Source organism: Erythrolamprus reginae, chromosome 7 (assembly GCF_031021105.1).
Source record: "Erythrolamprus reginae isolate rEryReg1 chromosome 7, rEryReg1.hap1, whole genome shotgun sequence".
Taxonomy (NCBI): domain Eukaryota; kingdom Metazoa; phylum Chordata; class Lepidosauria; order Squamata; family Dipsadidae; genus Erythrolamprus; species Erythrolamprus reginae.
This window is the reverse complement of record NC_091956.1, coordinates 25,615,333-25,642,218: the sequence shown is the minus strand read 5'-3', so window position 1 is coordinate 25,642,218 and position 26,886 is coordinate 25,615,333. Positions and strand designations below refer to the sequence as shown.

At 40.4% G+C, this 26,886-nt stretch overlaps 3 protein-coding genes across 4 annotated transcripts in view; 2 read left to right on the top strand and 1 right to left on the bottom strand.

Annotated features, from left to right (window-relative positions):
• The window catches only part of LONRF1 (LON peptidase N-terminal domain and ring finger 1), a 28,772-nt gene extending 26,483 nt beyond the window's left edge, over positions 1 to 2,289 (top strand). Inside the window, exons 11-12 of the mRNA XM_070757236.1 lie at positions 206 to 358; positions 790 to 2,289. Coding sequence (XP_070613337.1) covers positions 206 to 358; positions 790 to 948 — 312 coding nt within the window. The 3' untranslated portion in view covers positions 949 to 2,289. The remainder of the gene's footprint in view (positions 1 to 205; positions 359 to 789) is intronic.
• Positions 2,290 to 3,786: 1,497 nt separating this feature from the next.
• Positions 3,787 to 18,754, bottom strand: LOC139170267 (multifunctional protein ADE2). Of its 2 annotated transcripts, none has more exons than XM_070757242.1 (9): positions 17,685 to 18,754; positions 12,838 to 13,035; positions 10,088 to 10,266; positions 8,196 to 8,375; positions 7,939 to 8,052; positions 6,579 to 6,662; positions 6,303 to 6,486; positions 5,985 to 6,143; positions 3,787 to 4,289 (listed from the first exon to the last, which is right to left on the bottom strand). In XM_070757242.1, exons 1-9 carry the CDS (start codon positions 17,701 to 17,703, stop codon positions 4,123 to 4,125), a joined length of 1,284 nt encoding a protein of 427 aa, XP_070613343.1. In that variant the 5' UTR covers positions 17,704 to 18,754; the 3' UTR covers positions 3,787 to 4,122. The 2 variants fall into 2 exon arrangements, with proteins under 2 accessions (XP_070613343.1, XP_070613344.1); XM_070757243.1 differs by lacking the exon at positions 17,685 to 18,754 and adding an exon at positions 13,443 to 13,624.
• The window catches only part of PPAT (phosphoribosyl pyrophosphate amidotransferase), an 86,480-nt gene continuing 77,752 nt past the window's right edge, over positions 18,159 to 26,886 (top strand). The window contains exon 1 of the mRNA XM_070757241.1: positions 18,159 to 19,096. Within this exon, the coding sequence (XP_070613342.1) occupies positions 18,969 to 19,096 (128 nt within the window). The 5' untranslated portion in view covers positions 18,159 to 18,968. The remainder of the gene's footprint in view (positions 19,097 to 26,886) is intronic.

The window sequence follows — 26,886 nt, the reverse complement described above, 5'->3', positions numbered from 1 at the left end:
TCAGTTCTCAAAGCTGTGAATGATTGACCACACCAATTTGCTCTGTGATCCTGCTTGCTGGTATTTTGAAGTGAGTTGCCTTGTAATTAGTTTTCTCCCCTCCTTTTCCATTTGTAAAAGATTGAACTCTCTTTCTTTGTTATATAGTATAGTTTCGTGGCTAAATTTTAATGTAGTGATTACACTATACTTTCTTGATGTGCAGGTTAAAGATGAAGGTGAGATGAAAAAACTCCAAGAGCTCCATAATATTGTTTACAACCAGGCTTGCAGCTGGTTTCAAAGTTTAAGAAATAGATTTCATAGCCAAATACTTCAGTACTTTGGTCCAATGCCAGAGAAGGAAGAAAACTTGCAGGTACTTAGCGACTATAGCATCAGATAATTGTCAGTGTGACATTCATTTGTTTTTCTAGTAAAGAGAGTAATACAATAACTAAATGAACAGATTTAGGGAAGGTGAGACAAAGAGAGAAAATGCAGAGAGGCTGCATAACTGAAAAAGCACAGGGAAAAATCCAGTCTGAATTAATACTGATTTTTTAAAAAAGTTAGATCTGGAATTTTGTTGACTACATTTAACCTAGAATTTTAAACACACTTTTTAAAAGTGTGTTATGTAGTTTACTTCTGCATTTTGTGAAAGCTGATAGTCAAAAGTATTTTTAAATTTAGGAAACGTTTTCTTTTTAAACTCAGTTATATAACCATATCATTATAATATTTGTGTCCTAAATGTTCTAAGTTTTAATATTCTTTTATTTCCTTTCGATTTGTTTTGTTTTTCAGGAAACAGCTGATGGACCTGCATGGTCTTGGTGGCTTCTAGCTATTCTTCCTGTGGATCCTAAATATCAGCTTTCAGTGCTTTCTATGAGGTCTTTCAGAGAACGTTTGATAAAACTTCAAGCTATACTGACCTATTTTTCCAGAGACCAGTCCAAATAATTAATTACCTGGACCTTAATATAACAATATGACTGTAACTTCAGCTGATTTTTTTTCTTGCAGAATTTGCACTTTTAGTCCTGATTTAAGAACTATTAGGAAACATTTCCTATATCAATAGTTGTTCAACTAGGATGCCATTAATATTGCACGTACACAATCTAGCAGCAAAATATTTATTTGCACTATATACAAATGGAATGTATCATATTGTCAAAAAAAATTCCACTCAACTATGGTGGAAAGTGCAAGGTTTAAAATTTGTCAGTTCAAGTTTACAGTATTAAAGATGAATTCAAAATCTTGCAAATCAGAAGTTGCCTCAGCTACAGCAGCATCTTGTTGCTATTTGCACAATTATTTAAATGTGTTATCTATTTGTAGAACAAAGTTCTGTTTGAAGTATTTAATTGTAAATTTGGACAATTTTCTTGTGAAATTATTACATGAATTTGAAGCCATGTTAAAGAACAGTTGAAAAATACTTCCAAGAAGCTGTTCCCACTGTGACTGGGTTACATATATTGTGTGACTAAAATTAGAGATCGATGACTACTAGTGTGTGTTATTTGGAATTAATTAAAAGGTTAAAGGATTTATTCAGTTTATAACAAAATAAAAAAAGGAGAAATAGCAACACTGTTGGGCCCTGATGATGAAACTTTTAAGGTTTCACGGATTCCCATTAATTGAGAGGAAAAACTAAGTCTTGACCTCGCTTCTGTAAGAAATAATTTACCTACAACTGCTTGATGTCTCCATAGTTGAAGCATATGAGAGACAGTAAAGGGAGCCGTCTTAACCCTCTTCAATATTTTCCAATGCAAGAAAAATCTAAGGAGCACATTTTCAGAGTCTGATTTCTTCCTCCATTTGGATCGTTTTCTCCAACTTTGGATGGAAAAATCTAGTGTATCCAATACTTTCTAGAATATGTCTTCTCTTAAAATCCTAGGTTCACAGTATTAAAAACAATTTTTAAATTTACAAACATCAAATCTACGCACAAAGTCTGCATTTGGAAAAATTAGTATTTTTAATAAATTGTTGCTGTGTCACTGTACTTTTAAACGTAAGATGTTCATGTTTGCAAACTACTGAAGTACGCTTTTTAAAAAAATAATTTCTGGAACACAGAAGTTTGAAAATGCAGATTTCCAGGCCTTATTCATATCAAATTGTACTGCAACACACAAGATGGCAGTCTGCTTGCCAATAGGTTCATTTTGTAATTTCTCAAATGTCTGTCTTGATTGCGATTCATTTTATAAAGTTATTTGTTAAAAATCTTGCTTTTGCTAATATTTAATTTTCAATAAACTTAAAAATTTATATTTTTAATTGTGATCAGAATTCTTAAAATTTTCGGGATTTTAAGCATTAACAATGCCTTCTAGAACTTAGGTGAAAGTAATTTAAATTATATCAGCATGGTACCTCAGGGGTCGGTCCTCTCCCCCGCTATTTAATATCTACATGAAACTGCTGGGTGAGATCATCCAAGGGCATGGGGTGAGGTATCATCAGTACACTGATGATACCCAGCTTTACATCTCCACCCCATGTCCAGTCAATGAAGCAGTGGAAGTGATGTGCCGGTGTCTGGAGGCTGTTGGGGCTTGGATGGGTGTCAACAGACTCAAACAACCCTGGTAAGATAGAGTGGCTGTGGGTTATGCCTCCCAAGCTCAAAGCTATCTGAAGGGCAACTACAGTAGTACCCCTAGATACGAGCATAATTCGTTCCAGAAGGGAGCTTGTATGTCGAGCAACTCCGTATCTGGAACAAATGGCTTTAGACTTTGTTTTTCCCCTCCGAGATAACCAAAAGCAAGGATTCTTGCGCCACCTAGTGGATGCTCGGCTCGCATCCCGAATTTGAGCTCGGGTCTGGAACAGAAATTTCTCTCCCCTCGTGGCTCGTATCTTGAAATACTCGCATGTGGAGCAGCTTGTATCTAGAGGTACTACTGTATTAAATTACAGTGGTACCTCTACTTAAGAACGCCGCTATTTAAGAACTTTTCTAGATAAGAACCGGGTGTTCAAGATTTCTTAAGAACCATTTTCTACTTAAGAACCCGAGCCTGGAAAACTTTCCCAGGAAATTTGAGAGCAGCACGAAGGCTCAAGCAGTTTTCTGCCATTCCCCCTTTAATCCCGGCCCTCTCGGGCTTATCTGGGCTGCCAGAGGAGCCTTTCGGTGGCGCTTAAGGAGGCTTTGGCAGTCCAGAACGAACAAAGCATTGTCCTTTCTCTGGGTGCTTGGAGAGGGAATAAACCTCTGCCAGCGCCCAGAGAAAAGAAACGCTCCCTTCACTCTGGGCAGACGAGGAGTCACCATAGCAAAGGAAAGGAAGAGGCAACATGTAGCAGCAGCCAGTGTATGGGAGGCAGCCTCGCACCGGGTGTATTGCTCCTGCTTACTGCCTCAGAGTCCCTCTTTTTTTTTTTAAGCCTTAAAGTTTTGGATTTTTTTTATTCCCCTCACCTCACCTTCTTCCTTCGGCCCACTGTCCTCCTCCTCTTCTTCCTCCTCCTCCTCCCACCCAAATTCTGAGCTTTTATTTCTTTCCTAATGGGTTTGCACTCATTATTTGCTTTTACATTGATTCCTATGGAATAAAATTGCTTCTTCTTAAGAAGGTTTCTACTTAAGAACCTGGTCACGAAAAAATTAAGTTCTTAAATAGAGGTACCACTGTATATATTATCAGCTTTGTACTTAAAGGTAGTTATAAAAAAAGCTTTGATAAGAACATTTCATACAAAAAAGACTTTAACATCTTGAACAACTTCTTACATATTTGATTTCTAGAACAAAAGCAAACTGGTCCATTTATTAATGGCACTGATAGTTTTAATATAAATTTCAGGAGAATCACCATATGGGCATATTTTGTACAGGGTTACAGGTCAACATAGGTAACATTTCTTTTAATAACCAGCCATGATCAGTAAGATCTGTTCTACCTCAATGCACATAACTCTGCTTTCAAGTTACACTGTGCTAGAGAATACAAGATTAGTTGTCTACAATAGCTTAGAACACAAGGGGGCACCTGTACACTCTATCACAAAATAGATTTGATACAGTTTCCCATTAGTACTTATGCTAGGAATGATATGTCATCCAATTTTGGAAATTGAAATGAAACTGGTTTAAGAATTCATCTACAAAGTGTATTCTCTCATCTTTTTGTCAGCCTGTTTTAGGGAGATCCATGTATTCAGAATGTTGGATCGCAGTTTGGCCCATACACAGTGATCATTCAACCCAAAAATCTGAGCAGCAAATTGGGCAGCACCTTCAGGTGAAAGAATTGTGGAACAGCCAAGGCCTGTTAAAAAGCAAGACAATTTTAATTTTAAAATGTGTGATTCTAATAGTATCACCATTAGATAATCTTTTGTGAGTCAAGAAAAACTGATATGTAATATAGAATATTTAGCAATTCATACAGAACATTTCTGATGAATGGGGAACACAACGTACCAAAATTCTCTTCAGAACTGAAACTTGGTTCAAGTTAGAGAAGGAGCATAACTTTTTTGAAAGTTAATGTTTACAGGGTTTAACAGAGCATGTTTCTTCTTTGTCTGGGCATGTCTGCGCCAGGGTTGTGCAAGGTAAGTGTGAGCAAACCCCAGATAAACTTTGGCAGCACACTCCCCCCAGCACCATGCTGCGTAAAACTTTCACAAGCAAAGCCTCCGTGTGCTCAAAATACTTCTTTAGGTGTGCATCTCCCCTCAGTGGACCAAGTGCTAAGAAATAACTAAGCCCGTGGAGTCCTCTGCTTAGACTCAACATTTCGGACAGTCCCTTAAGAGTGCACAGGTAGTCAACCATTTATTTAATGACCATTCAAAATAACAAAAACTGAAGTTATGACTGGTCTTCGCAATCACAACCCTTTGCAACGTGCCTGAAATCATATGATCAAAATTCAGAACTTGCCAGCTGGCATGAATTTATGTTTGCAACATCCCATGGTTATTTGATCACCATTTACAATCTTCTCAGGAGGTTCCCAGCAAGCCAAGGTGTATGGGGGAAGCTGGAATGGCTTACTGATTTGCTTAACAACCAGGGTGAAAAAAGATATAACTAGGCATGGCTCACTGAATTACATCACTCAGCGATGGAAGTTCTGGTTTCAACCGTAGTTGTAAGTTGAATCCTACTTGGAGGTATTGGTGAGTTATCCCGATTTCTATCTTTTTATCTTTAATGCAAACATCTTTGTTGGATGACGAGAGAAAAGCTAAAAATAACCGGTCTAGTCATAATACTGACAAACGTAAGCACAACCCAAGAAAGTGTGGTTAAATATATACAGTGAATGGTGTATTCATGTCTTACAGAATCTTAACTGCAATGAAACCATTTTATTCACAAGGTGGGTGGGGGTGTGTCCCATTACTGCAAATCTTATGAATCTTTGACCATAACCTTCTGTATCTATATAGAAATCGTAAATTTAAAATCAAGGCGTTCATTTATTCTAACTTTATCATTATTTTGAACAGAGCTACAGCTGATAGTAAGATTACTATATTTTTCTAAGACCGTGCCTTTTCCCTCCTAAAAAAGACTGAAAATTTGGGTGTGTCTTATACTCTGAATGTAGCTTTTTGAAGCTTTTTTTCACAGACCTAATGAGGTGCTAACAATTCCCCCCCCCCCAAAAAAAGTTTTTTTTCAGCTCTAACTCTTCCAGATTGCAGAAAATTTTCATTGCTACATAGTTTTTTTCCAGCCCTAAGTCTTTGCAGGCTTGTTTTTATTGCTGTTCCCTCCGAAAAAGGGTTTTTTTTCAGCCCTAACCAAGGGATCAAATGATGTGCTGAAGCTGACCAGACTAAAGATGTTAGTCAGATGAATACCTGGTAGGCATATCCCCCCCCCCCAATTTTCCTCCGCAAAAATTAAGGTGCATCTTATACGAAAAAAATATGGTATGTCTTTACTTTCAAGTGTGTACTATCTCCAAAAAATTTATTTGTTCCCAGTATTCAATGATAAACCTTACCAGAAGGCATTCTCAGGGATGACCATATATCTTGGGCACCCCAATCAGCTGAGAGAGGAGGACAATTGACAACTGGATAAGCAGTGTTTCCGGACAACACAGGTCCCAAGCCATTGCTTCTCCCAGCCACTGCAACAAACACTGTGGGAATCCCATCCCCTGAAAACACAAAACGTATCAATGTGATACAAACATGCTTAGCTAAACAGATTCTATATTCACTTTCATCTCTTAAAACTGGAATTATTTTGAGATTGCCACTGAACTTAAATAATAGTTCACTAAAGTAGACAATTTAGACAAATTTGAGTTAGGTACCTTCATATTCAGCTTTGATCCTCAGTGTTTCATCTGGTCCTTTGTGAGCAGAAGTCACTCGCAATTCACAAGGCACACCATAATTGCCACACGCCCTTTTAATTTTTTCACAGTGACTAATATCTGAAGGGGAGCCCATGAGGACAACTACTCTGCCTTGTGTAGTTTGTGGTTTCAATAGCAGCTAATAGAAAAGAAGATCAAAAGACAATTTAAAAGTATGGAAACCAATGATATGGGTTATCCATATCCGTATCTGGTAGATGGTTGCAGTACCTCCACTCTTTCAGCCACCCATTCAAAGTTCTTTTTCACCACTTGCAGTGCTTCAGGCGTCACTTCTTTGAGGTCACGGTAAGACTAAAAGCACACACAAGAGAACAAACGATTACATATAAAATGCAAAAGATTCGCCTACCTCAGGGGTGTCAAACTCACCACATCACGTTGCTAGCTTGTGATGTTTTGTGACATTTTTCCGTTCAGAGCTGGGCTAGGCATAGCCTGTGTGTGATGCATTTGGTCTGTAGGCCATCAGTTTGACACCCCTGACCTTCCTCATACCTAGGTAAATTACCAATGCTATCAATTATAATCCATATATATATATATATATATATATATACACACACACAGTGGTACCTCTACTTACAAACTTAATTCATTCCGTGACCGGGTTCTTAAGTAGAAAACTTTGTAAGAAGAAGCAATTTTTCCCATAGGAATCAATGTAAAAGCAAATAATGTGTACGATTGGAGAAACCACAGGGAGGGTGGAGGCCCTGTTTCCTCCCAGGAGATTCCTAGAGAGACCCCACAGAGGCTTCTCCCAGCCTTTTCCAGCTGTTTCCTCCCAGGAAATTCCTAGAGAGGCCCTATGGAGGCTTCTCCCTGCCTTTTCTGGTTACAGTTTCGGAGGCTCGGGTTTGTAAGTGGAAAATGGTTCTTCAGAAGAGTCAAAAAAAAATCTTGAACATCCGGTTCTTATCTAGAAAGGTTCGTAAGTAGAGGCGTTCTTAGGTAGAGGTACCACTGTATTTATAATCTGGTTTTAATCCAGAAATCCAATATAATGATCAATAATGTGATTTGTAAGTTGTTGATGTCTTCCCAATTCCTTTTGAAGCTTTTAGAGTTTTACCTAACACTTAGAGGGAAGGCCGTATGCTTATCTAGATCCTCTATATCAAGTCAGATAAAGTAATAATTTATGCTTATATAATTAATAAAACCATACTTGATTATGCTGTAACTAATGTTTAACACATAATATCAATATATGTTTACATCAAATAGTAGCCCCACACTCAACAGCATATCCGAAGGGGGCTTTTCATAGCTCATTATGAAAGAAACAATATTTTGGAATATGAATTTTGCATTCACCTATTTCCTCTTATAGTTAGAATATACAGGCATTAGTAGCTATTATCTAAAAATGTGCATTATTATTGCCATGACTATAATTAAATAGAAAAGTCTAAGTTTATATACATGTCTTATATATATCTTTCACTATTTTAATTGAAATGTCATTAGGGATTTTATTTTGAGATACTTGAAATCAGAAAGCAAGAAGCCAATAACCCATTCCACTGGACTCTCTGCCCAATACAATGGAGAAAACAAGAATTACCTGTTTGTCCTTTTGTTGTTTTCTATCTCCAGATGGCCACAGCCTCCAAGAATCATTATCAATGACATCAGCAAGGACAATTTCTTTCGTGGCTACATTAACACCAAACTCAACCTAAAAATGGAAACATGACACAAGAAAGGAAAGATTGGTTGAATTTAATAATTTCATCCCTTATTTTAAAAGCTGCCCTGAGTCCATCGGGATTGGGCAGCATAGAAGTTGAAATAAATACAATACAACACAAATGTACATACTTTCAAATCCACCAGCGTACAATTCTGGGGTTGCCATGCTTTTTCAAGTATTTCAAAAATAGCTCGAGTGGACTGGGCCATGATGTCTACTTCCGTTTGTCCGATTTCAAGGCCAGCAAGCTTAAGCTTAACTTCAATGAGTTGCTCTTCGGACCACTGTGGATCATTTGCTGCATCATCCTGTGATGAAAAGTGAGATTTTGTTGGAACAATGGATATTGTCAGCGATTCATTAGGGATCAAGTTCCATTTCTCCATTCCACACAGAAGCAAGCAACAGTTTTCACTGCACATTTAGTTGAGGGTGGGTCCTGTAAGTCAGGGGTCGACAAAGTTGTTCAGAATCTAGGAGCCAGCCAAAAAATTTAGGAGCCAGAATTTTTTTTAAGCAAACTTGGTTTTTTGCCGAGTCTCCACCTGACATCGCTTTCACCCCCTCTGTCTCCTCCTTCCTCTCTCATCTCTTTCCTTCCTCTCCCTCCCTTTCTCTCTTTCCTTTCTCTCCCTTTCTGTCTATCCTTTCTATCTCTCACCCCTTCTCCCTCTTTCATTCCCTTTCTCTCCCTCCCTTTCTCTCTCATTCCTTTCTCTCCCTCTTTCCTTCCTATCTCTCTTTCTTTTTCTCCCTCCTTCATTTCTTCTTTCTCTCCCCCTTCCTCCCTCTTTCCTTTCTCCCCCTCCCTTTCTCTTCCTTTTTCTCTATCCTTTCTACTTCTTACTCTTTCTTTCTCTCCCTCCTTCATTCAATTTTCTCTCCCCCCCTTCCTCTAATTGACACGATACCTATGATTATCATCTTGGGCATGAATACAAAGGTTTTTTTAACTATTAAAAATGGGGATATATATACAGTGGTACCTCTACCTACGAACACCTCTACTTACGAACTTTTCTAGATAAGAACCGGGTGTTCAAGATTATTTTTTGCCTCTTCTCAAGAACCATTTTCCACTTACAAACCTGAGTATCTGAAACTGTAACCGGAAAAGGCAGGGGAGAGGCCTCCGTGGGGCCTCTCTAGGAATTTCCTGGGAGGAAACAGGGCCTCCACCCTCCCTGTGGTTTCCCCAATTGCACGCATTATTTGCTTTTATACTGATTCCTATGGGAAAAATTGCTTCTTCTTCCAAACCTTTCTACTTAAGAACTTGGTCACGGAGCAAATTAAGTTCGTAAGCAGAGGTACCACTGTATATGTATGTAGGTATGTATGTGTGTGTGTATACATATATATATATGTATCACATATATATATATATATCACATCCGACAGAAAAAACATATATATAATATAGCAGCAATGGCTAACCTTTTGCTTGTTGTGTGCTGGCACCCATAAGGCAATGTGCCTCCCTCACACATGCATGCACAACCCCCCATGCATGCAACTGCTCCATGCTCCCCCTGCCCTGTTTTGGGCCTCGGCCCATGTGCAGCCTCCAATGCCTCATTGTGGGCCTAGCAGGCCTCCCTGCAGTCTCCAAAAACAGGGACCAAAAACAGGCTGCAGGGGGGACACCACACACCTCCTGTGCTCTCCCCACCCATGTCCCCCACATGCCCCACCCTTCCATGCATCCCCAAAATCAGAAGGCTAGTAGGAGGTGCACGCACATGGCAGTGGAACTGAGCTAGGCAATGGCTCGCATGCCCGCAGAGAGGGCTCTCTGTGACAGCTGTGGCACGCATGCAATACTATTTTTAAGGATCACATATACATTGCAAAATTCTATCAGTACTGAGTGACAGTATTTAGGAGAGAGGAATTGGTTTTGGAAGGCTTGGATTAGGATGTTTAACTGAAGCACATAATTAGCTTGAGGTTCAGGTTTTCCAGAAGGTGATAATTGTTAAGTTATACAAAACTGTCAAATCCATTTCATGTTACCTACCTTGTAAAACAGCTCAATTTTAGGTGGATAAAATTTGTAGCCCTCTTCAACACCAGGGTTTCTCTTCAGAAAAGAACCAGTGGCAATTCTCCTACAAACCCATTCAATCGGAATCATTTCACAGTGAGCGGCCATGAATGCTGTTTCGCTGTGTTTTCTCACAAAAGCAGTTTTGATGCCTGTAATAAAAATTTCTCATCAAAACAGATTTCTTTATCTCAACTGCTAATAAGTAAAAACTGCAACCTACATTCTAAAAAAGGAGTGAGCCATTTCTGGGCAAAAACCAATGAAAACATAAGACACCTGGGATCTTCATCCAGATCAGAAAAACTTATTGCAATTTATGAAAATACCAAGCATGATATTCCACCTATATGTAATAATAAATCTATTAGTTTCAAACTTACAGAATAGGAATTACTTTTATTAGATCAGACAGGGAGTATTTTATAAACCAAGAGTGGCAAGGTGACTAAAAAAAAATTAGCTTGGATTTAGAGATAAAATAGTAGATCATAATTTAATTTTAAAAATTTCCATTAAAAAAATTCTAAGGGCATGATTTCCTGAACTCAAAACTATAAAAAAGAACTTTTCTAACTTTAGGTGGGGTTAGGAAGGAAAAAGTGTTTTTCCAATCCAATAGCACAGCTAGTCTTGAAAGGTTTAAAGTAGTCCTCAGCAGCATTATTTTAACTAATTAACATAAACATTAATGTTAATCAACTTGCCAGGAATAGTGTTTAAAATTTCTAGACTGGGAAAAATCTTACTTTTTCTATGTCTTAACTGATCTATCCTATTATATTTTTTAATTTGCATCCTCCATATGGTAATTGTTGTTTTTCTAATCTATTTCTATTATTATTATTATTATTATTAATTATTTATTTATTTATTATTATTATGTCAGTACAATACAGCAAACGAGATCACTATGCTGGATTTCGTATTTCATCACCAGTCGGGCGCTTCCCAAGCACCTAGGACTGTGTGATGTAGCGGCGAATTATGTTTGCCGATCCCAGTAAAGCGGCCTTTTGCAATTGACAGATGGAGACTTTGTCAATTCCAATGGTTTTCAAATGTCCGCTGAGATCCTTTGGCACTGTGTGTCAAGTACCACTGGGATCACTTTCACGGGCTTATGCCAGAGTCGTTACAGCTCGATGTTTAGATCTTCGTATTTCACTAATTTCTCTAGCTGCTTCTCCTCAATTCTGCTGTCTCCTGGGATTGCGATGTCAATGATCCATACTTTCTTTTTCTCCACGATAACAATGTGTGGTGTGTTATGCTTCAGAATTCGGTCAGTCTGAAGTCCCACAGTAGTTTTGTTTGCTCATTTTCGACCATTTTTCGGGCTTATGATCCCACCAGTTCTTTGCCACTGGTAAATGGTAGTTCCGGCACAAGTTCCAGTGGATCATCTGTGCCACAGCATCATCATCATTATTATTTTTGTTGTTGTTATTATTATTATTATTATTAATGTGTTTGTATTTGATTTCATGCTGTGGGGAAATTTACTCATTCCCTGACAATCATGCAGGTGGCAGCATCTTTCTGATCTTGCCAAATCTCCAAAACTAAGCAGTCAGGTTGGCACTTGACCAGGACAGAACTTCAAGGAACCATAGAAGTACAGATTAGACTACAACATTGAAAAACAAGTAACGTCCATTCTGATGCAATGAAACAATTTTAATAACTCTATGAAATCAGCAGGAAGCGTGCCTGAAAGAAAGTTTCACTTTTTTAGGAAATGCAGCCCTATTACCAAAATTATCTTACTCATACAAAAAGAGATGAATGAATAGACATGAATGGATACCCAAAATAAGTGGCCATAGATATTTTTTTTCTCTTTTTGTGCTAAATGCAGCACTTTTGTTAATGAGGCAGAAAGGCACTAGTAAACTAAAGGTTTACCACAGATTATTATAAAATGTTGCAACACTCCATGGGGAGAAAAGTTGGAACACAAGAAAGGATTCCATCATGTTAATTTTTAATCCTTAAGCTTACTCAAAGCAACATTTCTTCATAACATGCTAACATGAGGCAAGATTGGGAAGGACAACTTTAAAAACTGAGGCCAATCTGTTTTTGGTAATCAGTGGCTTTGATATGCAATTTTTGACAGAGAATGCAAGGATTATAATTTCAAGCAATTGTTACCTTTCATGGATGAGAAGGTAAAAATTCTAACAACTCACCCTTCGGGGTTTTAAACAAAGTTAGTAAAACTAACTGGAGCAAAAATAGTTTCAATATACAGTGGTACCTCTACCCTAGAACACCTCTACTTACAAACTTTTCTAGATAAGAACCGGGTGTTCAAGATTTTTTTGCCTCTTCCCAAGAACCATTTTCCACTTACAAACCCGAGCTTCCAAAACTGTAACTGGAAAAGGCAGGGAGAAGCCTCTGTGGGGCCTCTCTAGGAATCTCCTGGTTGGAAACAGGGTCGGAAAAGGCGGGGAAAAGCCCCCATGGGGCCTCTCTAGGAATCTCCTGCGAGGAAACAGGGCTTCCACCCTCCCTGTGGTTTCCCTAATTGCACACATTATTTGCTTTTACATTGATTCCTATGGGAAAATTGGCTGCTTCTTACAAACCTTTCTACTTAAGAACCTAGTCACGGAATGAATTAAGTTCGTAAGTAGAGGTATCACTGTAGTGAGGCCATTATTGCTTTCTATAGTTACTCTCCTTGCATTAGGGTTAATATTCTTACCACGTACCAGATTCTTGAAGTAACTGAAACACACAAGTTGTTGTTGTATTTGAGATTGCAGCCTTTCCTTCCATGATGTTCTTTCTAGCTGCATTTCCAGCAGTTATTTGGTCTTTAGATTGCATCAGAACACATCCTGGGTAATTCAGCAATTCGTAAACTTCTTTTGTTTTTCCCTCATTTATTTTTTTGCCCAATTTAAGTTCTGGAGAAATAATTGGGGGGGAAAGGAGATATTTTTACACCGTGAACATAAATGAAAACAAGGCACTGAATTTTTTTTTAAAGGTTATAAAACAAATTTGTGCATGTTTACTAAGAAATTTCTACTTTATTTAGGGCATCTTGAATTTGGAAAGCATTCTTCTGCCTGCAATTTAACACTTTGTTTGACTATCAAAGACCACTAGTCATGCATTTTATTCAACAAACCCCTTATTCAGTTTGGCTTTATTCTCAGAATGTGTTCTTTTGTCAAACGTAGTCATTCCCTCCACCCACCCACAAAAAAAAAGGCACACTATGCCTTAGGATGAGCTGTGAGTATTGTGAGCTTGTTTTGGGGTTGCTTTTAATTGCCACAGGGGGGGAAAGAGAGAGAAAGAGAATCACCTCGCACTATAAGAAGCCTGCTGCAGAAGGGAACAAAGTTGAAGTCTTTTTAGTTCCTATGGTAACAAATGGATTGCTGGATGCAATTTATTAAATAATCCGGATAGCCATGCAGAGAAACCCTTCTATACTTTTCTTGTGCGGTCTGTTCACATTCCAAGTGGTAATTCTCCAGATACACTTATGAAGAAAATAAGTCTATATTAATCTTTTAACTTTTTGCCCTGGTTTTAACTCCATCTTGGGGAACAAATTGAGAATATATCTGCTAATTTTCTTCTATTTACACAAGGACGGTTCGCCCATTGAGTTGTGACTTCCATATACTAGTTATCTTTTTTTGCTCAACATGAAATCTCAACCTTTTCCTTCGAATCAGGCAAACATGGCTATAAAAGCTGTATGTTGTACTCTTCTTGCAAGGACATTTCAGGTGGGTACCCTTGATTGGTTTAAGAACACAGTGTTTCCCAACCTTGGCAACTTGGGAGATATTTGGACTTCAACTCGCAGAATCCCCCAGCCAGCTGGCTGGGGGATTCTGCGAGTTGAAGTCCAAATATCTCCAAGTTGCCAAGGTTGGGAAACACTGTTCTAACATATTAACTGAGTTGGAAGGGACCTTGCAGGTCATCTAGACTAACCCCCTGCCCAAGCAGGAGACCCTATATCTGCTTCTACCTAGGATTGAACTCAGGTCTAAGACGTTGAACTGTCATAAGCTTTTAATGATGTGGGCCTCTATTAGCAATTTCAAGGTATATACAGAGCTGTCCTTGAAAAATGGGAGGGTTGGCTTTTGTTCTTAAACTGAGTTAAGTCTAGTTTAGAGCTTACACTATAGTTTTTATTATCACCCCAAAGTCTTGGGCAACTGCTAATAATATTCAGGAGCCATAATCATCAATAACTCTGGGGACCACAAAAAGCTCTTGAGGCTTAGAATAACCCTCTATGCTAAGGATCACTAATGTTTCAAGTTGTGAGTAAAGGAGTGAGAATGGCGTAGGGAACTTTGCCTTGCCTTTTTCTCTTGCCTCAAATGTTATTTCTTTAATGACTCTATTTGCTAGCAAGACAGCAATAAGATAGAACTCTAAATAATTTGTAATCGACAGGACAAAGAGGGCAACAATAACATTCCAAGATGAAGTGGATAATATTTTGCATAACTTGAATTTAAGCAGTTTCTTGAGTAGCCACACTTAACAAAACTCTTCTTCCCAAGATAAAGACATCAAATTATTACTGCCCCTAAAGTTATTGTATGGTGAGGAAAGGAGTATTTCATAAATGAAATACCACTATGGCACTTTTGACAAATGAAACTGTGTAGTGCTAACTTATTATTGATGATTTGAGAGGAGCCAGGGTGGCGCAGCAGGTAGAGTGGTGTACTGCAGCCAACTGAAGCTGACTGTAGATCTATAGGTCAGCGGTTCAAATCTCATCACCTTGGCTCAAGGTTGACTCAGCCTTCCATCCTTCCAAGGTGGGTAAAATGAGGACCCAGATTGTGGGGGCAATACACTGGCTCTGTTAAAAAGTGCTATTGCTAACATGTTGTAAACCGCCCTGAGTCTAAGGAGAAGGGCGGCATAAAATTGAATGAATGAATGAATAAATAAAGAAATAAATAAATAAAAGTTGACTGCAAGTTTACATTCATTATCCCCTTTAAGATTTCTACAGGATTATCCTTAAATTATATATTGGTAGCTTACCTAGTTATATAGCTAGGTAACAATGGGTTCATTAAAAAAATGAGAAGATTTATAACCAGATAGTACATCTAGAATACTTAATAAGCAGATCATTCATTTCTGCAACCACTAAGTCTTTCTTGGAAAAATAAAAGTTTAAAAGGCAATGATAGCAACTATATATAATGAAATCTTCCAGTGATAATTTTAGGAAAACAAATATAAAGAGGTTTAAAAATATCTATGTTTCACTAAATATGTTGATAAGAGATAGTAGATAATAGATTTTATGTAAAAAAAGTTTCCCAGTCTTCTGAGAAACTGTCCATCCAAATCTTAAAGTGATAAATACAAAGTCTGATACTGGGAGAATAAGCATAAGAGAACCAAGTTTGGTTGTTCTGATAGATCCTTCATATATATATATTAGAGGTGATCAGAATTTGAAGTTCCACATTGTTAAAATTGCATACCATACATAATGGGAGACTTTATCAGGCTGTAAAATTTTCAGAACTACAATGGAAAAGTTGAACAAAAACTTTGCCTATTGGGTCCTGAATATGAACAGTAGAGGCAGAAGCACCAAACACCTCTTGAGTGAAATATAAATAAAATACACCCTTAGTTGAGCCAGAATTTATGTTTGCTAAGGGAAAAACCTGTTGAGTTTTGCCCCACTTTATGACTTTTCTTGCCACATTTGTTAAGTGAATCACTGCAGTTGTTAAATTAGTAACATGGTTGTTATTAAGTGAATGTAACTTCCCCACTGATTTTGCTTATTAGAAGGTCACAAAAGATAAATCACAGGACCTCAGGACACTGCAAGCATCATAAATATGAGCCAGTTGTCAAGCATCCGAATGTAAAGGACATGAACACGGGGATGCTGCAATAGTCCTGAGTGTGAAAAATGGCCAATAAGTCATTTTCTAGTTCCGTTGTAAGTTTGGTCACTCAGTGAACTGTTGTAAGTCAAGGACTGTCTGCAGAGATCAACCACAGGGAAATACAAATGTATTGCCGAAGCAAATGTATTTTGCCGAAGCAAAATACAAATGTACTTTTGTGTCCAACAGCCAAGTTTTCAGAACCTGGTTTTTGGACACAAATTCCCAATTAAACCCCCAAGTTATCGGTCCGTAACTGCCAGCCATTCCAGGCAGCGTAGGCCTACTGATCCCAACAGCTCTGAAGGTTCCCAATCTGAGAATGGCAGAGATTGCGTTGCACACATTGCAACACAATTACATTGGAAGTCCCAAAGGTGCTTTTTCAGGAGGCAACTGGACTTTTTCTTTCTGGTCATTCAAGTCTTATCCAAGAAGCTTCTGACTGGATGGTAGGGAATGGAAGGATTTATATTTCTTGCAAACAGCTGGCCACTTGCATCCTTTTAGAGGAGTGGTTCTCAATCTTTCTAATGTCGTGACCACTTAACACGGTTCCTCGTGTTGTGGTCACTCCCAACCATAAGTCTAGTGCCAGTTCTCCCAACAGAGCTTTAAGCTGATTGGCAGGAAGGTCAGAGGGACACTCCCACTGTAAATGCCTGATTGGTCGGATTGTAAAAATATACTGCTCAAAAAAATAAAGGAAACACTCAAATAACACATCCTAGATCTGAATGAATGAAATATTCTCAATGAATATTTCATTTGCACAAACTATTCCATTTGCAGAACAGCATGTGAAATTGATTGTCAATCAGTGTTGGTTCCTAAGTGGACAGTTTGATTTCAGAGAAATTTGATTTACTTGGAGTTATATTTTAAGTGTTCCTTTATTTATTTTGAGCAGTGTATATTCCAAGGCACCAGAATAGAAGTTTTAGTTCCTAATACCATGGAAAATTTGTCTTTTCCCATGGACTTAGGCAACTTCTAAGGGGTCCTGACCCCCAGGTTGAGAACCACTGTTTTACAGGGGCGTTGAGGCCACCTGGAAGGTTATCACATTGAAACCATTAGTGTGGAGTCCTAGAGAAGAGGCACAAGTCAAAAATAAAAAAAGAGGATTCCCTTCTTACTCCCTTGCAGGTGGAGATAAAGGTAGATCGGGAATCCTTTTTATTTTGATGATGATTTTTTGACCTGTTCCTCTTATGGTCAGTAAAACGAGGACCCATATTCTTGGGGGCAGAGTAAGCATCTGGGCAGTAAGACCCAGGTGCTTACTCTCTGTAAACCGCTTAGAGAGGGCTGTAAAACACTGTGAAGCGGTATGTAAGTCTAAATTGCTATTATCTAAGACCCCAGAGCGCGAATTGTCCCCATTGTGATTCACACGGCAAACGCAGCGCAACTTGCAATCTCTGTTCGCCATTCTCAGGACGGGAGAACCTCCAGAGCTCACTTTTTTCCCCCAGGGGAAAAAGAAAAAGGTTTCTTCTTTCCAAACTCCGGCAGTCTTCTTCCAAGGGCGGAGAAGAAGCAGCGGCGGCTGTTCCCCTCAGGCGCCCCACGTGTGCAAATCGCCCAACGCGAACTCTGGCCGACGGGCGCTCTTTTCCCTTCAAGCACGGAAGCCCACTCACCTGAATGTATGGGAGGCATGGCAGCGAAGGGAGCGGAGGTCCGGGACGCCTAAAACAAAAAGAAGAAAAGTAGAAAAAACGAAACGCAGGTGGAGAAGCGTTGCGACGACGCCTGCCAGCAAAGCCCGCGCACTTTGAACCGAGAAGAAAGAGGGGGGAGACCCACAACGCTCTCGGGGGTGCAGAAGAACTGCGACGGCGGGGCCGCGCGAAGAAGAAGGGGCAGCGGCGGAAGGGGCCGGCGGAGGCCGAGGGTGGAGACTTTTAGCCGCCGAGGCCCACCAATGGCCGCGGCTCGCGCGCGCGGGGTGGCGCCCCAAAGCGCCCCACCCCGGGGCGCATTCTTCCTCCCACCCCCCAATGGAAAGGAAGAGGGGGAAGGTTGATTCGGCTACCTCGGCCTTCCAATCTACGAGAAGTTTCCACCTCCGCCCCTCCTTTCCACTACCCCCGCCTCTAGGCCCGAGGCCATTTGGCGCCAAAGTTGCTTGCCCCACGGAGGGGGGAACTTTTCCCTCAGGAGGCTGCTCTCCGTCAGAATTGTTCCCACCTTAGCCTGTGCTATTATTTTTCATCGTTCCATTATTTATCACGTGTTAATATTTTACACTGTCCCTACACACAATCTTTTTAACCGCCTTTTTATTTTTGCCCAAGGCTACCATATATTTTCCAGGGATTTATATGCGTTCAAGTGCGAAAAGTAACACACACACACACGCCAAATACGCGGGTGAGGGGAGTTATGAGGGAGCGGGGAAGAAAAGTCCCTTTGCAAAAACTTTTTAAAAAAAATTGACGAAACGTTGCGCAGAAAGCGGTCCGCGAAGGAAACACACTAAATTTAATACGTCGCTGAGGAGTTGTAAGAGGGGGCAAACGAAAAAATGAGGGAGCAGGGCGAAGAATAATCCCGTTGCAAAAACTTTAAAAAACAGTTTCGACGAAACGTTGCGCAGAAAGCGGTCCGCGAAGAAGGGTTGCGCCTTCCCCTCCCTCCCCGCCTCCATTCCCGCAGGCGGCGCTTCCTCTGCTTCAGAAAACAACCCGCCCGCCCCCCTCCCCATGTGAGCGAGCGAGCCAGTGTGTATGTATGTAAATAAGGCGGGTGGGAAATCAAGGGGCGCGGGCGCTTGCAAACCGCCCGAGCCCGCCTCCTCCTCCTCCTTCTTTCCCACAAACTCAGGCGGCGCCGGTTGAAGCGACAGCGACGGGAGCTGCTCCGCGTGTAAAAAGCATCCGCGCGCACACACACACACACGTGTCTGGGCCCCGCTGAAAGCAATGGAGTTCGAGGAGCTGGGCATCGGGGAGGAGTGCGGCGTCTTTGGCTGCCTGGCCGCCGGCTTGTGGCCCACCGAACTGGACGTGCCCCATGTGATCACGCTGGGGCTGGTGGGGTTGCAGCACAGGTAGGACATGGGGGAGGGGAGAGGAAGGCCTGCAAGCCTTGGGGGGGCACAAGCAGTAAGTGGGGGGACAGTGGGAGGAATGCGATGGGATTTAAGAAGGAAGCCGGCTTTGGTTCCCTGCGGTCTGCTCTGCTAATAACTACGGCACGTGTTTAGGATGTTAACCTCCCCCCCCCATATGCATATTGCACTCTGCGCATGCATAAGAGCCTTGTTCCCTAGTATATTGGCGCAGGTGGACACTCTGGGGGCTTCCTGTTTGGCTGCTGCAGTAATCGAGTAGTTGATGCATGGAACTCACTAACAGACTCTGTAGTATCATCACCTAACCCCCCCCCCCAAAAAAAAACCCTTGACCCTTAGATTATCCACCATTGACTTCTCCCGATTCCTAAGAGGTCAGTAAGGGGCGTGCATAAGTGCACCAGAGTGCCTTCTGTCCCCTGTCCTAATGTTTCCTTTTTACTAGTATCATGTATCATAGATGTCTATGGAGAGAGGCGGCATACAAATTTAATAAATAAATATTATATCGTTGTATCTTTGTATGCCACCAATATGTACATGACAAAGCAAACAAACAAATAACTAAAATAAAATAAAATAAAATGAACATAGCGTGGTAGGTAAGATTCCAAACCCGCAAAGCTTTACCCTTAGGCTATCCAACATTGACCTCATCAGTCGGGCATGCCTAAGTGCACCAGCGTGCCTTCTGTCCCCCTACTGATGTTTCACTCTTATTAGTACCAATATCATGTAATTAAACAACGTCATTTCTTGGTATACTACCAATATAGAAACATAGAAGATTGACGGCAGAAAAAGACCTCATGGTCCATCTAGTCTGCCCTTATACTATTTCCTTATCTTAGGATGGATCTATGTTTATCCCAGGCATGTGGATTTACCAACCACGAAGTTTGTTCCAAGCATCTACTACTCTTTCAGTAAAATAAAATTTTCTCACATTGCTTCTAATCTTTCCCCCAACTAAGCTCAGATTGTGCCCTCTTGTTCTTGTGTTCACTTTCTTATTAAAAACACTTCTCTCCTGAACCTTATTTAACCCTTTAACATATTTAAATGTTTCGATCATGTCCCCCTTTCCCTTCTGTCCTCCAGACTATACAGATTGAGTTCATTAAGTCTTTCGTAATAAGTTTTATTCTTAAGGCCTTCTACCATTTTTGTAGGCGATGTCTCCAGAACTGAACACAGTATTCCAAATGTGGTCTCACCTGCGCTCTGTACAGCAGGATCACAATCTCCCTCTTCCTGTTTGTTAGATCAAATATGCACTTGACAAAATAAATAAATACATTAATTAAAGTGTAACTCTGATTAAAGAAAGATCCTCCTAACCCTTCCTCAAACTTCCAGAGCTCATCGCGTTCAAAGTTTACAGGTGGTACATTAACCGCGGAGAGAGCCCCAAAACTTGCTGACCATCTGCATCCGCTTCTCATTGGATGGCCCAATAAACATACCTGTGGTCCTCTTCCATATTTACTTGGTTTATGGGTCTACAGCAGAGGGTCCTCAAAGTTGGCAACAATAGCTGGCTGGGAAATTCTGGGAGTTAAAGTCCACAAGTCTTAAGAGTTGCTAAGCTTGAAGACCTCTGGTCCGCAGCAGTTTTAAGAGTCTCACTGTAGAGTTATTGGACCCAAATCAGTCTTGGTTAAGCTGGTTTACTCTTGTTCTTAGCTGTAGAACAGTTTAAAAACAACATTTGGATAAAGGCACGTGTATGGGTTTGTTTGGTAACATAGCCACTCCTTGCAGACTCTGCCCATAATTCTTTTCTTCTGCTGCAATATTTATTTATTTATATTAATTTATTTATTTATTTATTTTATTTGTCAAGTACATATTGTAGTATTCAAAGGAATAACACTGTCTATATGCATGCACCATATGTTTGTTTTGCCTACTCTTACCCAGAAACACCCAACAAGATACAACCTCAGTCTCACTTGCCCACCCTCTCAGTAGAAAGTTCCTTGTTTGCAAACACATGCTCATCCTATTTACTTCGTATCTGTGCTTTATTTTATAAAGAGAGAGGGGCAGCATACAAATCCAATTAATAAATAAGTCAAGGGGCGGCATACCGATTAATAAATAAATATTGACTTTCTCTAATGTGATGCCTTTTTCAAATTTCTTAACACTGCTGTCTGGGGATGTTGATAGTTTTAATCCAGCCTATCTAGATAGCATCGGGCTGGTCTACAGCTCTTTATCCTTGTTTCTCTTGCCTGCTAGAACTTCTGCTGTATGCATTTCTTCATGGAGTGATCAGCTTCAAGATTCATCTTGGATCAATTTGCTCTCTGGGTACTTCCTGTTCAGTTAGAGGATTGGGAATTCTGAGAAACCACAGTTCTCAACCCTTTTAACAGGAGGTGCTCTAAGGATGTACTTTCTCTATGTACTTTGGTTGGAATGCAGTACTGCAGGCTGCTACTGCTGGCTGACTGCAAATTTGGCAGTTTGAATGTCACCAGGTTCAAGGTTGACTTGGCCTTCCATCCTTCCAAGGTTGTAAAATGAGGACCTAGATAATGATGGAAAATGTTTTTCCCTTGGGTGCCAAAAAAGCATGGACGTGCACTATTGCGCAGGCGCGAGTGCCCACACCCATAATTCAATGCCTGGGGAGGGCGAAAACAGCTTCCCCTGCCACCCCCCAGAAGCCCTCTGGAGGCCGGAAACGGCCTGTTTCCCAACTTCTGGTGGGCCCAGTAGGCTCATGTTTCGCCCTCCCCAGGCTCCAAAGGCTTCCCTGGAGCCAGGGGAGAGTAAAAACGCCCTCCCCCATTCCCCCAGACGCTCTCTGGAAGCCAAAAACGCCCTCCCAGAGCCTTTGTATGAGCTAAAAATTAGCTGGCCGGCACACACATGCACGTTGGTGCTGAGTTAAAGCAATAGCTTGGATGCCAGTAGATATGGCTCCGCGTGCCACCTGTGGCACCTGTGCCCTAGGTTCGCCATCACTGACCTAGATTGTTGGGGACCATATGCTGACTCTGTAAACTGTTTAGAAAGGACTGTAAAGCAGGTGAAGCGATGTACATGTCTAAGCGCTGTTGCTATTTCTTGGGAAGTAGCCATGCTAAATTGGGTTCTTGACTAATGATTCAAAGCCCCATATGGCATGTAGGACTTACTTATTGTTCAAGTGGGGTCTTGTCTCTACTCCTCAGTGTGGCTGTAGTGCTCGACAAAATATCCACTACATTGTGTCCGAATGTCCATCAAGAACTTACACTGGCTCAATGGTTGATTTTTTTCAACGTAGGCCACCCTGTCCTTGAATGATGTGGGTGTACTGGACATTAACATTTGAACTACTATAAGTCCCTGTATTTGCCATACACTGAAAAAAATAAACTTTTAAAAAGCTTCCTAGACTGGACAGGTAGAGATACTTGAGAGGCAAAAGGAATACACTGTATTACATTGCAGTAACAAAACATTTACTCTTCAATTACACCCCTACGTTTGCAACTCAAAAGAAATTACATTGCCTTAGTGAAACCTATTTTTCCATCTCCAGAAACCTTCTTCCTCCCATCCCCAATATTATTAACATAATTTTAAAGTTCTTCTCCTGCTTTGATAGTAACAGTTTGAAGTACCAACTTGACAGGTTATATACAGAGTAGCTACCCCTGCACATGGTACATGTTACATAAATTGGGTTAACATTAAAATTGTTTGTTTAGCTCTTTGAATGCACACACAGCAGAGTAACTGGTTTCCTGTTTTTAACGTTCCATTTACAACTAACTATAAATACTTTATTATACACAGAGCTAAATTCATAGTAGGTAATATTTAACTGTAGTTGAGGAAAGTAAGGTAATTTTAACAATGATTCTGGCTTCTTCCCATCTCTCTGGTAACAACCTGATGACCCAGTTTGAACATAGAACTATATAAATTCTGAGTACTTTCACCTGTTGTAAGCCTTTCTAGCAATGCATTCTCCAGTCAGAATGGAGAATGTGGTTTTCAGGTGGGAAAATACACCAGGTTGTGTGTTGTGTGTGTATGTGTATGTATACACACGCATAAAAAACCTTGGTTCACAAATGTAGATTAAAGATGCACACACACACAAACATTTACATATGCATGGTTGGTAAATGTAGATCAAAGCTATATGCAGAAATAAAAATTCAACTGGGACAAGTCATTGACCCAATACATGGAGCACAGAAGATTGGTAAAAGTTGATGGAAGCATTACAGGTAGTTTTCAGTTAAGGACCACTGATTCAATAGCCATTTAAACTTAGGTTGGCATGAAACGTATATATGACCAGTCATTGAAATCCTGGCCCTTGCAGCTTCCCTGCAGTCAATAACAATAGCAACAACTGGCAAGAAGTTGGAAGTCTCAACCAGATGAGATCCTCATTAAGAATCCATGATGAGTCACTTAATGACAGCAATTGGAGACTGCTGGTATTACCACCACTATCATATGACAATGGAAATGACAGTTCCAATTATCATGGTTAAGCAAGAACTACATGTATAAACTCTATGGCAAAAAAACAAAGCAAGGCACAAATCACACCTATGTTTAGTATTTCTAAGTCCTGACAGCCTATTGGCATGACAGCGTATTAGTTATAAGAGAAGGGTAATAACACTAAGGAAATAAATGGATGGATGGACGGACAGACAAGAGAGATAAACACAGAATAATGTTACATATATGTATGTATGTTTTTTTCTGTTGAATCACCCTGGTGATTTTCATTATCGAATAGAATAGAATAGAATAGAATTTTATTGGCCAAGTGTGATTGGACACACAAGGAATTTGTCTTGGTGCATATGCTCTCAACGTACATAAAATAAAATATACATTTGTCAAGAATCATGTGGTACAACACTTAATGATTGTCATAGGGGTCAAATAAGCAATGAAGAAGCAATATTAATAAAAATCTTAGGATATACGCAACAAGTTACAGTCATACAGTCAACATGGGAGGAAATGGGTGATAGGAATGATGAGGAAAACTAGTAGAATAGAAGTGCAGATTTAGTAGAAAGTCTGACAGTGTTGAGGGAATTATTTGTTTAGTAGAGTGATGGCGTTCGGGAAAAAACTGTTCTTGTGTCTAGTTGTCTTGGTGTGCAGTGCTCTGTAGCGACGTTTATCAGCAAAAATGTTACATACATACATACATACATACATACATACATACATACATACACACATACATGTGTGTGTGTGCTTATTAGCTGTGGCTCGTAAGTGCTTGTGGGGCCAGTGCGATTTTGCTTCTGCACCTGTGGAGGTAGCAAAATTGTGCATGCAGCCGCAGGTGCGCCCGTGTTTCAGTGAGGTTTTTTGCTTCCGCACCTGCAGCTCCATGCACAATTTTGCTACCTCCACAGGTGTAGAAGCAAAATTGCGCTGGCCGTGCAAGCTCTTACGAGCCGCAGCGGTGAGTGCAATTTATCGTTCCGGCTAGTAACCCATTGATGGCTGTAACCTATATGGTGCTTTAACCCTCAAAATTTCTCATCAATGTGAACGATGCTAAACAAATAAGATGTGTGCCCTTATATAAATTATGCTCGAAATATATTTAAAATCTATGTCGCGAGACTAATCTCTTGAAAACTATACTCCCCCCCCCCCTTTCCTAACTTTTATAGGCTGAATTAACAATACAGTGGAACCTCGACATACGAGCAGCTCTACTTACGAGCTACTCGAGATAAGAGCTGGGAGGGGAGCGACATTTTTGTTCGCCTCCCGAGCTCACATTCGGGATACGAGCGCCAAGGAGCTGTCTCCTGAAGCCGAACGCTAACTTCCGTGTTCGGCTTCAGGAGACAGCTCCTTGGCGCTCGTATCCCGCGTGTTTTAAAAGGTTGCAGCCGGCCTGGGGGGCTCGGGGGGTGCTGGCAAGCCCCCCAGGCCGGCTGCAACCTTTTAAAACACGCGCGTCGCTTCGCAGCTGTCTCCTGAAGCCGAACGCTAACTTCCGCGTTCGGCTTCAGGAGACAGCTGCGAAGCGGCGGGTGTTTTAAAACGTCGCAGCCGGCCTGGGGGGCTCGGGGGCTTTCCCGCACCACTTCGCAGCTGTCTCCTGAAGCCGAACGCTAACTTCCGCGTTCGGCGGCAGCGGGTTTTTTTGTTGTTGCACGGATTAATTGACTTTACATTGTTTCCTATGGGAAACAATGTTTCGTCATACGAGCGTTCCGACTTACGAGCCTCCTTCCGGAACCAATTAGTCTCGTAAGTCAGGGTTCTACTGTAATGAGATTTCTTTTACAGGAATCTTTCCTCTTTTAATGCACTTATTAAGTATTGGGACTACTCTGAAGATCACCTCAAACTACTCTTGAATAGTTTTAAAACTGGAATTCTCAATAAAGTATAAGATCATATTATTATTAATCTTGTTCAGGCAATTAGTCTGTGTTGATCGATATATGAAAAAACGTCATGCAAGTCCTTGACCGCAAAATGTTCTGTAACATTTGGAACAGGTTTTAGGCTTGTTAATCTTTTTCTAGAAGATACTTCATTTTGAGAAATACTGCATTTTGGCAAGAATTAGGATGGTGGGAGGTTCGGAATGTATTCTACATTTGCCCAATCAGAACAGTTTGGCAGTTAGCATGGTTAAGATTTCTTTGGAACAGGACATAATTTTTTTTCAGAAAAAAAGGGAACTTTTATACTTTTTAATAGTGCTATAGCTCCAATGTTTCGCTTTCCTGACATTGTTGAAAAATAACAACGTAACTTCTTCCCAAAAGATTTCTCACGGTTTTTACAAAATGTATCCAGTCTGCTTGAAAAACCTTATTTTTCCCTATGTTCGTGTTACTTACAGAGATTTGTTCCCCAAAACATATATGCAACATTGTGGTTTATTATACTTTCTCAAGAAAAAAATAGTAACATTAACATGTTAAATACTGATTTAAAGTAATCCTATCTGACCTTTGTGAATAGCTTGAAATGGAAGATAATTCCCAAGCCTGATTTGCATTTTTTTTTAGCTTATGAAGTCTAGCCCTGAAAATTGCCCTGAAAATTGTGACTTGTCCCATTGTGTAAAATTTGTTGGGACACTGGTTGAGATTTTGGTAGGCCTAATATTTTTCTACTGGGATCAGCATTATTTCAAAATAAGTACAGTGGTACTTCTACCTAAGAACGCCTCTACTTACGAATTTTCTAGATAAGAACCGGGTGTTCAAGATTTTTTTGCCTCTTCTCAAGAACCATTTTCCACTTACAAACCTGATCCTCCGAAACTTTAACCAGAAAAGGCTAGAAGCCTCTGTGGAATCTCCTGGGAGGAAACAGGGCTGGAAAAGGTGGGAGAAGCCCCTCTCTAGGTATCTCCTGGGAGGAAACAGGGCCTCCACCCTCCCTGTGGTTTCCCCAATTGCATGCACTCATAAGTAGAGGTACCACTGTACCTTGGTTTCTCTTGGAATGGAATATGAATATTTTGTTTTGTTTCTTTTATCACCAAACAAAGACTAAGGATATGGTACTTAGAATGTAAACTGCATCTATGTCTACTCGATTGATTGATTGATCGATCGATTGATCGATCGCAGGGTCCATGGCATGCCAAAAACTGGGCTACACAAAGAAGCGAAGCCCCATTTGCAGAGTGCAGGCAGTACACAAAACCAGGCCCCTTCTGGCCCAGGGAAAATGAACTCTCAGCGTGTTCTGCCGGGCTCTATGGTATGAGTCTTCCAAAAATTCAACGGTACAAATTT

Excerpts from the sequence above, each read along its gene's own strand:
- LOC139170267 (XM_070757242.1), bottom strand. Across the intron at positions 10,267-12,837 it reads TCAGTTACTTCAAGAATCTG|GCATCAAAACTGCTTTTGTG; the intron begins GTACGTGGTAAG and ends TTTTTATTACAG. Across the intron at positions 6,663-7,938 it reads AACAACAAAAGGACAAACAG|TCTTACCGTGACCTCAAAGA; the intron begins GTAATTCTTGTT and ends GTGTGCTTTTAG.